Raw genomic sequence first — 15,663 nt, 5'->3', positions numbered from 1 at the left:
ATGCTGTGGGTTTCAGTTGGATCACCTCCCATTCTTCCAAACGGTGGAGAACTCGAAACAATTTTCAGCAGTTTATCCTAATGAGTCAATACTGGTCTCCACTTTAATCGCCCTGTGGGAAGTCTATCCTCGCTTAAATAAGAGCGCCAAAAATGTAGAAAATAGTCGAGATGATGTCCAAGCCACACACTATACAATTGAAGTGATATAGTTTTTCTTGTACACTGTAATTCGTCTTAAAGGAAGGCTTGCATCCACATGTCACCTTAATAGCACGTTAAACCTGAACAGTGAAAAAAAACAAAAAGAAAATTACAGCACATGAACAGGTCCTTCGGCCCTCCAAACCTGCACCAAACATGCTGCCCGACTAAACTAAAGCCGCTATCCTCCGGGGGCCATATCTATTTATTTTCTATTCATGTATTCAAAGACTAGTGCCAAGAGGGGGCAGTGGGACTGAAGGTACACTCTGCATTTCTGGAGAGGTCAGGATGGGACGTTTCAGGCAGAAATGGGGAACTGTAAAGTAGCGCAGGGAAGTGGGAGTGGAGGGGCAATTCGGCAGTGGCTGTGACTTAAACTATTAAAAAAAAACTGTGTGGAGTTTGCACATTCTCCTCGTGTCTGCGTGGGTTTCCTCCGGGTGCTCCGGTTTCCTCCCACAGTCCAAAAATGTGCGGGTTAGGTTGATTGGCCATGCTAAGAAATCGCCCCTTAGTGTCCAGGGATACGTAGTTTAGAGGGATTAGTGGGTATAATATGTAGGGATATGGGGGTAGGGCTTAGGTGGGATTGTGTTCGATGCAGACTCGATGGGCCAAGGATCTCTTTCTGCACTGTAGGGTTTCTATGTTCTATTTGTCAAGACGCCGCTTAAAAATCACTACGGTATCTGCTTCCACCATATCCCCCGTCAGCGACTTCCAGGCACTCACTACCCTCTGTGTAAAAAAAAATGTGCCTCGTACATCTCCTATAAAACTTGCCACATGCACCTTAAACCTGTGCCCCTAATAATTGACTCTTCCACCCTGGGGAAAAAGCTTCTAGCTATCCGCACTGTCCATGTCTCTCAATCTTGTAGACTTCTATCAGGTCGCCCCTCAACCTCCGTCTTTCCAGTGAAAACAAACCAAGTTTTTCCAACCTCACCTGATAATTAATGCCCTCCATATCAGGCAACATCCTAGTAAATCTTTTTTGTATCCTCTCCAAATCCTCCTGGTAGTGTGGCAATCAGAATTGAACACTATATTCGAAGTGCAGTTTACTTATGGTTCTATAAAGCTGCTACATGTCTTGCCTTTTTTTTAAACTCAATGCCCCAGTCGATGAACACAAGCATGCTATAGTCTTTTTGACTACCTTCTCCACCTGCATTGCCACTTTGTGACCTGGGCACCTGTACACCCAGATCCCTTTGCCTATCAGTACTCTTAAAGGTTCTCCCATTTAAGTATATTTCCTATCATATATAAGACCTTCCAAAATGCATTACCTCAGAATTGTCCGGATTACACTCCATGCACCATCTCCCTGTCCAAATTTCCAACCGATCTATATCTGCTGTATCCTCTGGTGGTCCTCATCACTATCTGCAAGTCCACAAGCCATTGTGCCGTCTGCAAACTTATTAATCAAACCAGTTACATTTTCCTCCAAATTACTTATATATATTACAAACAGCAAAGGTCCCAGCACTGATCCCTGAGGAAAGCCACTTGTCACAGCCCTCCATTCAGAAACGCACCATTCCACTACTACCCTATGTCTCCTTTGACTGAGCGAGTTTTGTATCCACCTTGCCAGCTCACCTCCGATCCCATGCAACTTCGCCTTCTGCACCAGTCTGCTATGAGGGACTTTGTCAAAGGCTTTACTGAAGTTCATACAGACAACATCAAGTGCCCTACCCTGATCAATCATCTTCATCACTTTCTTGAAAAACTCGATCAAGTTCGTGAGACATGACCTCCCCTTGACAAAACCGTGTGCCTCTCATTAATGCGTCCATTTATTTCCAAGTGGGAATAAATCTTGCCTCGAAGAATCCTGTCCAATAATTTCCCTACCACTGATGTAAGGCTCACTGGCCTGTAATTATCTAAATTATTCTTGCTTCTCTTAAACAAAGGAACAACATTGGCTATTCTCCAATCCTCGGACCTCCCCTGTAGCCAGTGAGGATACAAAGATTTTTTTCAAGGGCCCCAACAATTTCCTCCCTTACCTCTGTGTTCTGGGGTATTTTCCACGAGGACCCGGGATTTGTGTGCCCTAATATTTCTCAAGAACCCCAATACCGCCGCCATTTTGATCTCAACATGACTCAAACTATCCATAAATCTTTTCCCAAACTCACCATCCACCAAGTCATTCTCTTTGAGTACTGATGCAAGATGTTCATTTCATGCATCGTACATTTCCCCTGGCTCCACGCATAGATATCCTCCCTTGACCTTGAGTGGCCAGCTGTCTCACTGGCTACCCTCTTGCTGTTTATATACGTATAAAAAGCCTTAGGATTGAACAGAAGGATTAAAACCCTATCTCTGACCCATTTTAGCCTTCCTTACACCTCGCTTAAGTTTCTTTCTACTTTCTTTGTGTTCCACACTTGTGTTGTGAGTTCTCAGCCACCTAGCTTTGCCAAATGCTTTCTTTTTCTCTTTGACGAGGCCCACACTATCTCTTGTTCTCCAAGGCTCCCAAGACTTGCCAAGCTTATCCTTCATTCTTATAGGAATGTGTCAGTAATGAATCCCTATCAACTTACACTTGCAAGCCTCCCACATGCCAGATGTTGGTTTGCCCTCTAAATCTGCCCCCAACATACATCGTTCAGTTCCTACCTAATGTTGTTTTAATTCACCTTCCCCCAATTTAGCACCTTAACTTGAGGACTGCATTTATCTTTATCCATTAGCACCTTAAAGCTTACTGAATTGTGGTCACTGATCCTGAACTGCTCCCCTATTGAAACATCAACCACCTGGCCTGACTCATTCCCCAATACCAGGTCTAGTATGGCCCCTTCCCTAGTTGGATTATCTACATATTGTTTCAAGAAGCCCTCCTGGATGCTCCTGACAAGCTGTGCCACATCCAAGCCCCTAGCGCTATGTGAGCCCTAGTCAAATTAGGAGAAGTTAAAATCTCCCACCACAATAACCTTGTTACTGATACTCCTTGCCAAAATCTGCCTACATATCTGTTGCTCAATTTCCCACCGTCAGTTGGGTGGCCTACAGTAAAAACCTAACATTGTGACTACACCATTCATATTCCTGAGCTCTACCCATGTTGCCTCGCTGTATGAGCCTTCCACGTTGTCCTCCAACAGTATAATTGAGATATTCTCCTCAACCAGTAGTGCAACTCCCACACCCCTTTTGCATCCCCCTCTATCCCGCCTGAAACAACTGTATCCTGGAATGTTAAACTGCCAATCCTGCTGTTCCCTTAACCATGTCTCTGTAATAGCAACAGCATCATAGTCCCTCGTACTAATCCAAACTCTCAGTTCATCTTCCTCACCTGTTGCACTTCTTGCATTGAAACAAACACATTTCAGTCCACCAGATCTCTTTGATTCGGAACCTCACCCTGCCTGCTCTTTCTCTGAGTCTTACCGGCCCTAGTCTCTGCCTCCATTTCAGTTAATTCAACTTGGCTTTGATTCCCACCCCCTGCCAAACTAGTGTAAATCCTTCCATGTGACACTAGGAAACATCCCGGCCAGAATATTTATGCCCTTCTAGCTTAGATGCAGCTCGTCCACGGAAGAGACCCCAAACGTCCCAATATTTGAAACCCTGCCTCCTATACCAGCTGTATAGAAACGTGTTGAGCTGTGCTATCTTCCTATTCCTAGCCTCTCTCGCACGTGACACAGGGAGTAATCCTGAGGTTACAACCCTGGACGTTCTGCTTTTTAACTTTCTACCTAATTCTCTAAACTGCTACTGAACGACCACACCACTCTTCCTAGATATGTTGTTAATACCAATATGTACCACAACCACTGGCTGTCCACCGTCTCCCTTCAGAATGCTTTCTGTCCGTTCAGAGGCATCTTGGACCCTGGCACCAGGGAGGCAACAAACCATCCTGGAGTCTTTTTCACGCCCACAGAAGCGCCTATCTGCAGTCCTAACTATAGGGATCCCTATAACAATTAGTCCTGTGCTGTTTACCCCTCCCTGTTTAACTACAGAGCCAGCAGTGGCGCCACTGCTTTGGCTGCTGCTGTTGTTAACCCCTGAGAGGCCACCTCCCCCAACAATACCCAAAACGGTATACTTGTTAGAGAAGGGGATGACCACAGGGGATTCCTGTACTGACATGCCTTGGATAACTTCTTGAGTGTTTTTGGAGCAACACTCAACGGGTAATTGGAGAGTACTCCATTGGACTCTGGATGTGTGGCATGCAGATTGAGGGCAGGCTCTGCAGAGGCAGGCACTGAGTTGCTTACCACATTATTCTTAATGTATTGTCTGCTCTAATAGCCATGATATTTATATGGCTGCCCCCGTTCAATTTCTGGTCAATGGTAACCATCCGAATATTGATAGTTGGGCATTGCACGACGGCAACGTCATTGAATGTAAGATGGCAGAGGTTTGATTTTCTCTTGTTTGAGGTGGTCATTGCCTGGCACTTGAACGGCATGATTGTTACTGGCCACGTGTCGGCAAAAGCCTGGACATTGTCCAGGGTTTGCTGCAAAATACATCATAGTATCCCTGGACTTCCTGGGTCAATTAAACAATTTCTTGAGGTGAGGCGGTGTGTGGACTTTATTTTTGTGGTTCAGAATAATGTCAGAGATAGATTACCATTTAGGCTTGAATGATCAATGAGCTGAAATACGTTTTTGCTAAATACTGTGGGGCTTGTAAGATTTAGTTATGCAACAGGATACTTTGTTCAGCTTTCAAAATGCCACGTGCCTCAGAGCTTAGCCTTCACCACCACTGCATCTCTAGCCGCTTGATGGTCAGAAAGATAAAGCAAGCACTTCCATCTGGACGGCAGGCGACTTCAAATAGGAGGAACATTGTGGTTGGAATGAATCGTGTTGAACAGTTTATGGTGATGCCGGCTTTGCAACTGTTTCTATCTGATAAGGTTTCTCACGTAAACTGACAGGGCTAAGTTCCCTTTTCCACTGCAGCAAATAATCCATCGCGTCCGGTGGAAGTTCCCTTTTGTTTCGCAAGTGCAGTCACCCATTTCGCAAATGTCACTGCACAGGCGTCTCGCCTGAGTTGAAACCCAGACAACTCCAGCAGCTCCCCGCAGCCGCTGCCTTCTCCCAATGTCAATGTTCCGGGAACTGCGCGTGCGCGGTGAAGAGGCCGGCTGCAACAAACACTCCGGGAGCGGCTGAGGATGTTTGTCAGACGCAGAACTGCCAAGATGTCTCTGCTGTGTTCGGAGAATTGGTTTTAATGTCTCTGCGTGAAAATGCTGCCCTGGCTTGCCTAAATGGCAGCTGCACAGAAACAAAAAAGAACAAATTTAGATGGGGTGGCAATGCTAAATTGCCCCAAAACGAGTGGGTTTCGTGGATTGACCACGCTAAATTTCCCCCTTAATATCTAAAGATAGCTTAGGCGGACTGGTCATGCTCAATTATCCCTTAGTATCAAAGATGTGCAGGTTAGGTGTGTTGACCATGCTAAATTTTCAAGTACCGTGTCAAGATGTGTAGGTTGAAGGTTTAGCGGGGTAAATCCGCGAGGTTTAGGGGATAGGGCCTGAATGGGATGCTGTGTGGAAGAGTTGGTGCAAACTCGATGGGCTGAATGTCCTCCTTCCGCACTGCATGGCTGCAATAATTCTAAATTCTTTAACGTACCGTTTTTAAATTTTAATATCTGTCAGTTGATGCTCTCTCGTTTCCTTTTCTATGAACGGTATGCATTATCTGTATAACGCACAATTAAAAAAAGTACTATTCACTGTAAGTCAACACATGTGACAATAAATCAAAACAAATCAAATCAAGTTGCTGTCGGTAATGCGAGCTAACAAGAGAGAACTTAAATTAAGAACATAAGCAATTAAAAGACTGCGGGGAAAGAGGGCCACGCGGACCATCGTAAGGCCACAAGACCATGAGAAATAAGAGTAGGCAGTTCAGCCCCTTCACTCTTCTATACCATTCAGTAGTATCATGGCTGATACGACATTCCTGACTTCCACATTTCTGTCCTTTCAAATTTTATCTACCTCATCAATTGTCGTCTGTGGCAACGAGTTCCAAAGGCTCACCGATATCTGAGAGAAAAATGCTTCCCTCATCTATTTTAATTGAGAAATGCTACCGAAAATGCAGCAGATGCACCGTGGATAGAATACCCTTTTGCATGGTTAATGGTTCTCTGAATTCTTGCAGGAAACCGGAGCAAGCGCCATCTGACTGGATTGGGGATTGGTCCCAAAGGGAATTGAGTTGTATCTCAGACTGCTCGCAATGCAAATGAATAACTTGTGCTCCATTCTAATCTACTGTAAGTGAATGATGAATGTTTCTGCTAATGATAATGTTAATTAAATTCATCCACGACAATAATCCAGTATTTTAGACGTTGCTAAATTAAGCTAATGCAAACCTTAACGTTGGTTATTCTGTAAATAAAATGCTTTATAAGAGGAACTTTCCGCAATGGGTACATTATTGTGCTATTGGTACTAATTCAGCAAGAACATATTTGCACTTGTGGTGATTTACATTCAAACAATTGATAAATCTTAGAAGAAAATATAACTAACCTCCATAACAATGGTCATGGAACCATCAGAAGTTCTTCTAAACAAATCTGGTCCATTAATATTCTAACGGGAAAGAAATAGAACCAAAACGTTATGCTGCAGATCATAGAATTTAGAAAGCAAAAAAAGGAAGGAAAAGTCCATTGGGCCTCTCAAGACTATCTGCCATTTAATATTGTGATGACTGACACTGGATCTCAACCCAATACTTGGACGTTCTCCTTTTCTCACTTGAAATAACCAGAGTCTAGAAATGTATTTATTTCTTGTAAAAAAAAATATAATCAGTAGTCAAACGTCCAAGGCCTTCTGCCGTACAGATAACTAATGGTTCCCTACCCGCTGAATAAGAGCAAAGAACAATACAGCACAGGAACTGGCCCTTCGGCTCTTCAAGCCTGTGCCAATCATTATGCCTGCCTAAACTCCGTATGCACTTACGAAGTCCGTATCGTTCCATTGCCATCCTATTCATGTATTTACCTAGATGCCCATTTAAATGCTGCCATCGAACTTGCTCTCACCATTTCCCCTGGAAGCGCATTGCAGACATTCATTATTCTTTGTCAAAAAACTTGCCTTAAATCTCCTCTTTGTATTTCCCTGGCACCATGCACCCGTGTCCCAAAGTACTTGACACTTTTCTATGCTCTGAAAGAACATCTTACTATCCACTCTGTCCATGTCATTCTTAACATTGTAAAAGTCTATCAGGTCGCTCCTCAAGCTCCATCGTTCCAGTGAGAACAAATCGAGTTTATCCACCCTTTCTTCCTGACCAGACAACATCCTGGTGATGTCCTTCTGTACCTTTCCAAAGCATCCACACCCTTCTAGCAGTATGGTGACTAGAATTGTACACAATATTCCAAATGAGGCCTAAGTAAGGTTCTGTGCAGTTGCAGCATGATTTGCTTATTTTTATACTCAATGTTCTTACTGATGCCTTTTTGACTACCTTAAAGTTTATTAATTAGTCACAAGTAGGTTTAAATTCACATTGCAATGAAATAGCTGTGAAAATCCCCTAGTCCCCATACTCCAGCGTTTGTTCGGGTGCACTGAGAGAGAGTTTAGCATGGCCAATCCGCTTAACCTGCCCATCTTTGGACTGAGGGAGGAAACCGGAGGAGACCCAGGCAGACACGGGGAGAATGTGCAAACTCCACACACACACAGACCCAAGCTGGGAATCGAACTCCAGTCCCTGGCGCTGTGAGGCAACATTGCTAACCACTGTGCTACCGTGCCATGCCCTTTTCCACCTGTGTTGCCCTTTCAGTGATTGATGGACAAGTATGCCCAATCCCTCTGACTGTCAGTACACCTAAAGGTTCTACCATTTACTATACAATTCCATTTACTATACAATGTGGTGGACCTTCCAAAATGTATTATCTCACATTTGTCCAGATTAAACTTCATCTCCCAGCTTTCTGCCCTTGTCTCCAACCGATCGATATTTTGTTGCATTCTGACAATTCTTTTCACTATCCGCCACTCCATCAATTTCTGTGACGTCTCCCAACTTACTAATCAGACCAGCTACATTTTCCTCCAAATATACTATGAACAACAAAGGTCCCAGAACTGATCTCAGTGGAACACCGCTAGTCACAACCTTCCATTTAGAAACAAAAACCTCTACTCCTACCCTCTGTCTTCTAAGGTCAAGCTAGTTACGTGTCCATTTTCGAACTCTTATCTGATCCCATGTGGCTTCACATTTCACACCAATCTACCATGAGGTACCTTGTCAAAAACTTTATTGAAATCCATGTATACAACATCCAATGCCTTTCCTTCGCCATCATCTTCATCATTTCCTCGAAAAACTCGACCAACTTGGTGAGGCACAATGAAGAATGAATATGCTTCTACTCATCTCAGCCATTTCAGGCCTACCTCTATTCTGTGACCTTGACACCTTGTTCTAGACTCACACTATTTTCGCATTCAGTCAGTGCAACCTTGTCAGTGAGGCCCCCTCTCATGACTCCAGTCATGGAGATCTAGTAAACCCAATCTCTCATGACAATCTTGTCATTCCAGGAATCAGTTCATAAACCTTCACTACAATCTGTCTACTGGAAATATATAATTAATTGCAAACAAGGGGACTGATTTGGTACACAATATTGTAGGTATGCTCTCACCAGGACTCTGCATGGCTGCATTAATATATATTTGTTCATGTACTCAAGCATTCTTACAATGACCACGGAGATACGTTTCGCCGTCATATTTGTTTTCTGCACTTTCAAGCTCACTTTTAGTAACTGTTCTACAAGGAAGTCAAAAGCCATTTGAACATCACCATTTCTCAATGAATGACTATTCAAATAATACTCTGCCGCTCTGGATTTCCTACCGAAGAGGATATCTCCAAAATTCTCTAATCATTTCTGCATCTAGCACCTATTTGTCCACTTACTCATTTATATAGACCAAAAACATTGAACCCATTGAGTTTACGACGGCCAGGAGAGTGAAATAAAATCAATCTGCCATCTACACTCGATCTGGCCTTTATACGAGACCTCTTCTATGACATGGCCTAGGAAGCCAATCAATTTCACCACATTTGTTCATCGAAAGTTACAAAATAAATACCAGTGGTTCTGGTCTTTGTGAATCTGGATTCTGGTCTTTGTGAATCTGGATTCTATTCTGGAAACTTTCTGTCTGCTAGAAACATAGGACCATATCAATGGCAGTAGATATTCCACGTTTAATGCCATTTTCCTTGTCCACTCCGAGCCATAGATCATGACCCTTTCCTGTCCGTTCACTACGCTTCCAACTTTAGCGTCAGGTGTAATCTTTTTAGAAGTGTATCCTGTAGCCCAGCAATTGTTAAAAGATAGATGTCCCAGTGTTGAACCTCCGTTCAATTTTTTTTCTCTTCAAAAATTAAACACACTTTTATGCAACTCATTTATTGCCAGAATACTTACCCGTAACCCTACTGCCAGTTTTGTCCCACGGAATTCATGCTTACTAACAGGCTGGCATGACTTTGAAATCGATCTACAAACCCCTTCTGAATTGACTTCACTCGTGTCCCTGTTGATGTTCAGATATGATTTGTGCTTAAAACTCCCCTGTCTTGTGCTAATGATTTTCAGCACTTGAACAAGTAATTGCTACTTTTTTGAGATTATCCCTTCGTACTGCCTGCCCTCCACTGACTTTAAACTGGAATGTCTGTGTTTGCGAGCTTCGGTATTTCGCCATTGATGCTCAAGGGTATAACATTTGCTACTGTATGATGTTAAGGTACTTTTAAGAAATTTTTTTTTCTAAAACATGTTCTCTTCAGTGGCAAGCAGGCCTTTTTGGCTTCAACCGTTTCTACATTATAGCACCAGGTTTTCTCTAGAGGTAATTTTATTGCTGCTAAAGTAGATTAGATGTGACAATGGATAAAGAACGAGGAAAATTACAGAAGAGGAACAAGCCTTCGGCCTACCAAGCCTGCACTGACCATGCTGCCCGACTTACCTAAAAACCTCCAGCCTTCCCGAGACAATATATCCCTCCATTCCCATCGTATTCATGTATTTGGCCCTTTAAAGCCCATTATCTTATCTGCTTCCACTACCTCCCCGCGGCAGCGAGTTCGAGGCACCCGCTACGCTATGTGTAGAACACTTGCCTCGCGAACCTCCTTTTAAACCTTGCCCCTTGCATTTTATACCTATGCCCCCCCCCCCCCCCGCCCCCTCAGTAATTGACTCTTCCACCCTGGGGGGAAAAAAAGCTTTTGATTATCCACTATCCACTATGCCCCTCATAACCTTATAGACTTCTACCAGGTCACTCCTCAACCTCCCTCATTCCAGTGAGAACAAGCCAAGTGTCTCCAACTTCTCCTCATAGCTAATGCCCTCCGTACCAGGAGACATCCTGGGAAAACTTTTCTGTACCCGTTTCAAAGCCTCCACATCTTTCCGGAGTGTGGTGGCTAGAATTGAACACTATATTGTATATTTCCGATCTGGACTGGACTTCCAAAATTCATTACCTCACATGTGTCCGGATTAAACTCCATCTGTCAACTTTCTGCCAAGCTTCCAATCAATCTATATTCTCTGGCCGTTATCGCTATCCACAAATCCACCAACCTTTGTGTCATCCATAAACATACTAATCAAACCAGTTACAATTTTCTCCAAATTATTTTATATATTACAAACAGCAAAGGTTCCACTACTACTTCCCGAGGAATGCCACTTGTCACAGCCCTCCATTCAGAAACACATCTTTCCACTGCTACCCCATGGCTCCTATGACAGAGCCAGTTCTGTATCCACCTTGCCAGCTCACTTCTGATCCCATGTGACTTCGTCTTCTGCATAAGTCTGTCCTGAGGGACCTTGTTAAAAGCCTTACTGAAGTCTATGTAGACAACATCCACTGCCCTACCCTCATCAGTTATCTTTGTCACTTCTTCGGAAAACTCGATCAAGTTGGTGAGACATGACCTCCCCTGTAATCCACATTGTTTGATTTTACTTTGGATATTTAATGACTCTGCATTCATCGGGGAAAAGACTTGCTGGCAAATCAGGTGACGGGAGCTCTTCCATTTTCAGTTTTGTGAGCTACAGTTAGAGTTTATTGTTAGAAAGGACATTATCTGGAAAGAGGTCTTTTTTTTCTGTCTCTCCCTTGTTTTGTATATTTTGTTGGTTCGCTGAAAGGCTCGCTGGAGGAGAAACCTGCTGTTTGTGGCTTGAGCAGAGTGTCTCATTGGGGTTCTGGGAAGTTGTTCTTACGTTAACCTGTTCTAGGTTGACTGCTAAAACTTACAAGGCTCAGAGTTTTCAATTCACCAAACAAAGGGCTCAATTCCAGTATCACGTCAGCATTAGCCTATGCTGCATTAAAACTGTGAAAAGGGGAGATTTATGGAATTTGTTTTATTGGAACAGCTCCTACATTGATTAAGGTTTAGACTAGATCACGATTTCTTGTTTCTTGGTTGTAATTGATAAAGTTATTGCTTATTTCTTACTATGCATGTTAATCATGTTCTTACTTAAACTTTCTTTCATAAGACCTTCCTAATGGTCACTTGAATCACACCTGAAGTGAGATATATCATGCTTATCATAGCCAAGTTCCAGGTCCAAAATTTATAGTCAGGCTGGGATGCATAAAACACTTTTGAATTTCTCACCTGAGCCATAAAAATCGTCCATATACTAAACTAGTTTCTAAGGAGGAATTGAACATTCTGGCTAGAACTGCGAATTATAGCCTTATCCTCCAGAGTGATGAAAGGGACATCAGATGTGAATCACATGACCATTCAACTTCAAAGATTCTGAATGTTTTAGCCTGTTGTATATAGTGATGTTCATAATGCATTGTCACAATGAAAACACTCACAATGTGACCTTGTATTCTCTTTTACAGTAACAAGTTCTCTTCACTTGACAATACAAGGTATGGACAAACTATAATGTCACTTGGTAATATTTACTGAAAGCTACTGATTGCAAACCAACGGTGGAGGTGTTGCGAGGGAGGTTGAGGATGATTGGGAGGGGGTGGTCTGGGGTGGTCTGGGGCGGTTTGTGCGCTCAGTGTGTACTCCCGGCCAAAGGGTTGCAGAGGCCGTGGAAAGTTGGAACTAACTTGGCTGGGAGCTTGGGAAATTCACCATTGGCTAACATCCATGGAGGGAAATAACACATTACCCTCTAGCACTAACTCCTGCAGTATACATTTCTCTGTATGTATTCAATAGGTAGGAGTAGGGAGAATTGCGGAATCACTAGCTCTGTAATACACATTGGCGACCAAACATTACCTCTGGCCATGAATTAGTAACAGATAGATACAAAAATGTAATGAAGTTTACCGCCATACCTTGACATCAGCATAAAGCTCTCGTTCTTGCTTGCCATCTATTGTAGGGATGAGTAACTTTCATCTCAATTTCCGTGAGGAATACGGATTCGAACAGTAGGTTTAAGCCACACTGGCAATGTATTGAAATTGAGAGAGCACGATTGAGAAATGTGGTTAACTGTGGATCACAATTAACGACAGTGGACTAGCAATCCCGAACCACGGGCTACTTTCCTGCAACATCACAATATAATGTTCACAATATCAATTCCTTTCAAACCATTGAAAGACAAAATGCAACAAAAACAGTGGTGCCTTTCAACAGAACTTTTATGCTGCGGCCAAAACAGATGCAGTTCATTAATATCGTTTAGGAAAATAATTCTACCGTCTTTATTAGTACTGCTGACTCATAGCGCTGAGAACTCGGGTTCGACTCCCAGTTTGAGTCACTGTCTATGTGGAGTTGGTACGTTGTCTACGTGGGTGCTCAGGTTTCCTCTCACAGCCTGAAAGACGTGTTGGTTAGGTGCATTGACTCAATTAGGCGCTAGAGTGTGGCGACAAGATGAGTTTCGTAGTAACTTCGTTGCCATGTTAATACAAGCCTTACTTTTGTTTAATAAACATACTTATGATTGGTAGTGAGAAATGATTTCTCCTCATCTCGGTTTTACACCTGGCACCGTTTATCTTTAAACTACGACTACTCGTTCTAAATTGCCTTCATAAAAGGAGCCTCCTCTGTACATCTGCGCTGTCAATCCCACTCTTCGTATATACCGTATGTGGATTCAGCTCCTATCATTTCTCTGAACGCTAATGTATACCACCTAAACTGCTCAAAACCTTAAAGACAAAACTTCCTCTTTGAAATAATCAGTGAGCCTCCTTTGAACCAATTCAAATGCAATTAAGTTGCTCCTCAAGTAAGGGACCAAAACCATGCCCAATACTGCAGGAGCGGCCTCACTAATGTTTTACAACATTTATTTGCAACAACACATCAACACATTTGTCTATCATTCCTTTAGCAACAAATGCCAAAATTTCATGTGCTTCCTTATTAACTGTTGTATCTGCATATTAGTTTTCTGCCGCTCGTGCATGAGGACACCAAAAACACTCTGAAGCTTCTGTCCATTTGGATTATAATTTGCCTTTCTATTTTAAGAATAAATATATTCCCCAGATAGACTCATTGCCAGGTACAAAATATCCTACAAAAAAATAGAGACCACATTGGAAACAGTCCAATTTCTCTTTCGGCATATCAGATGAGCATCCCTGTGCCTTCTAACCCGGTAGATAATAATGAAAACCTCACTTCCACCGGACCTCAATTCATCGACCGCTTTTTAAAAAGGAAGGGGGAGGACCAGAAATTCAGGTGGTCGTACATGGAACGCCGTCCCCCCAGACTCATTCTAAAACGGCAGGCGACATCCCATGCACATCATCAAAGACAGTTTGCAAGTTAAAATAAATAGATGATAAACGCGCAACAGTAGGTTGCCAATGCCGCGTACTTCACAAGCTGGTGCATGGTGGCTATTGCAGTTTCCAGTGACTTCCAAGAATTTAAAATGGCCTCCACAATTGAGACGTTTGTTTACTGGCAATTTGCACATTTTACACCGATTTTGTAACTTAGTGGAAACGTCCTCGACATTTTGTGAGTTGTGATGAAATCCGAATCATACTCAAGAATCGACACTGAAAGGAAATTGTAATAGCAAACCCGTATTATGTTGGATAGAGCTGCCAACGGGCCCAATACATAAATGTCCTGCAGACTTCGCCCTAGTTCCAAAACGATTTATCCAGGGCAACAGCGAGGATTTGCCGTACTTCTCATTTAATGGTTGGGTTTAATTTTGTAAAATAATATCAAAAAACATGACAGTCAATCAGTAACCAGCTCCGAAACAAGTAAGTGTTTTTACTTCAATTGAACGTAATATCAACACAGTGTCTTAGAAGTCTTTTTTTAATCAAGCTGTCTTCTATTTCAAGATAGAATTTTCATGCCCGGCCTGTAACGGGGATTGTTTAACACGACAAATTTATGACAACAATCATCAGGTTTCTATAATACGTTGCACATTAATTTAAGAATACTGTATTTTTAGCCACCTCGGTTCTCTTTTCAAAGGATATTGGTTAAAAAAGAAGTGTGATCTGTGTTATATGTTGCTGGTGGAACTTGCAAGTGACTTTTTCGTTTCCGTTATACAGACTCATCTATGTAATCAGATATGGATTATCTTATGAACTGACCCAAATTTTGTAGGTTAAAAATGAAACTGTGCCCAGGCACTGATGGGTGGTTGTCAATATCATCCGTTTTGTATACTCACCGCTGTAAGCTTAAAGCTGTTGATGCACAACCAGCTCATCTCATATTGTTTAAGACTCATTGATAGCATTAGAAACATGATCCCAAATTTCATGAAAGATGGATTAAACGGATCTGATAGAATCATTGACTGTGGTGTTGGGAGCCGAAGTGGGCAGTCCGGAGCATTAATCTGCACCACGGCATTACAAGTGCAAGGACTATTAATGCCACCACACCAATCCGGTAGTGCAATTTGCATGAAATTTGCATTCCCGCTCTCAGAACTAATTTGGATTTGTGTAGTGTACATCCGCAGGCTTGGGGCAGAGTGAAAATAATTCTAAATTAAATTGCCCGAGCTTACATTTTGGAAGGAAGACAATCTATACGATTAATGACATGCAAATGCGCCATTGATGGAAAACACGAGGCGTAATTACGTGGAAATTCCCTTGAGGCTGTCTTCGAGACATCATCATAACTTAGTTGCAAATGGAAATGCAAATCCACTTACAAGACTGTCAGCGGGGTTTCTGCGAGGTGACAAAGATTCACTCATGAACCTAATGTCACAGGGCAAAAGACAACTTTATTTGGACCAGAGGTCAACGGGATATATTATCTCAAGAGTCGCAGGTACAGAATACCTGGACCGTTCAGACAAGTTCTGAGGT

The 15,663-nt window shown here is 42.6% G+C and overlaps 2 protein-coding genes across 2 annotated transcripts in view; one reads left to right on the top strand and one right to left on the bottom strand.

Moving 5' to 3' along the window:
- LOC145345311 (Fc receptor-like protein 2) overlaps positions 1-12,704 on the bottom strand; it is a 130,587-nt gene extending 117,883 nt beyond the window's left edge. Inside the window, exons 1-2 of the mRNA XM_080193126.1 lie at positions 12,659-12,704; positions 9,000-9,070 (exon numbers count right to left, since the gene is read on the bottom strand). Coding sequence (XP_080049252.1) covers positions 9,000-9,070; positions 12,659-12,704 — 117 coding nt within the window. The remainder of the gene's footprint in view (positions 1-8,999; positions 9,071-12,658) is intronic.
- An 11-nt stretch (positions 12,705-12,715) lies between these two features.
- LOC145345310 (Fc receptor-like protein 5) overlaps positions 12,716-15,663 on the top strand; it is a 56,139-nt gene continuing 53,191 nt past the window's right edge. Inside the window, exon 1 of the mRNA XM_080193125.1 lies at positions 12,716-12,762. Within this exon, the coding sequence (XP_080049251.1) occupies positions 12,716-12,762 (47 nt within the window). The remainder of the gene's footprint in view (positions 12,763-15,663) is intronic.

The sequence above is a fragment of the Carcharhinus amblyrhynchos genome, chromosome 7, assembly GCF_965287045.1.
Source record: "Carcharhinus amblyrhynchos chromosome 7, sCarAmb.v2.hapA, whole genome shotgun sequence".
Lineage (NCBI taxonomy): Eukaryota > Metazoa > Chordata > Chondrichthyes > Carcharhiniformes > Carcharhinidae > Carcharhinus > Carcharhinus amblyrhynchos.
Note: the sequence above shows the minus strand (reverse complement) of the source record. Positions and strands in the feature narration are given on the sequence as shown.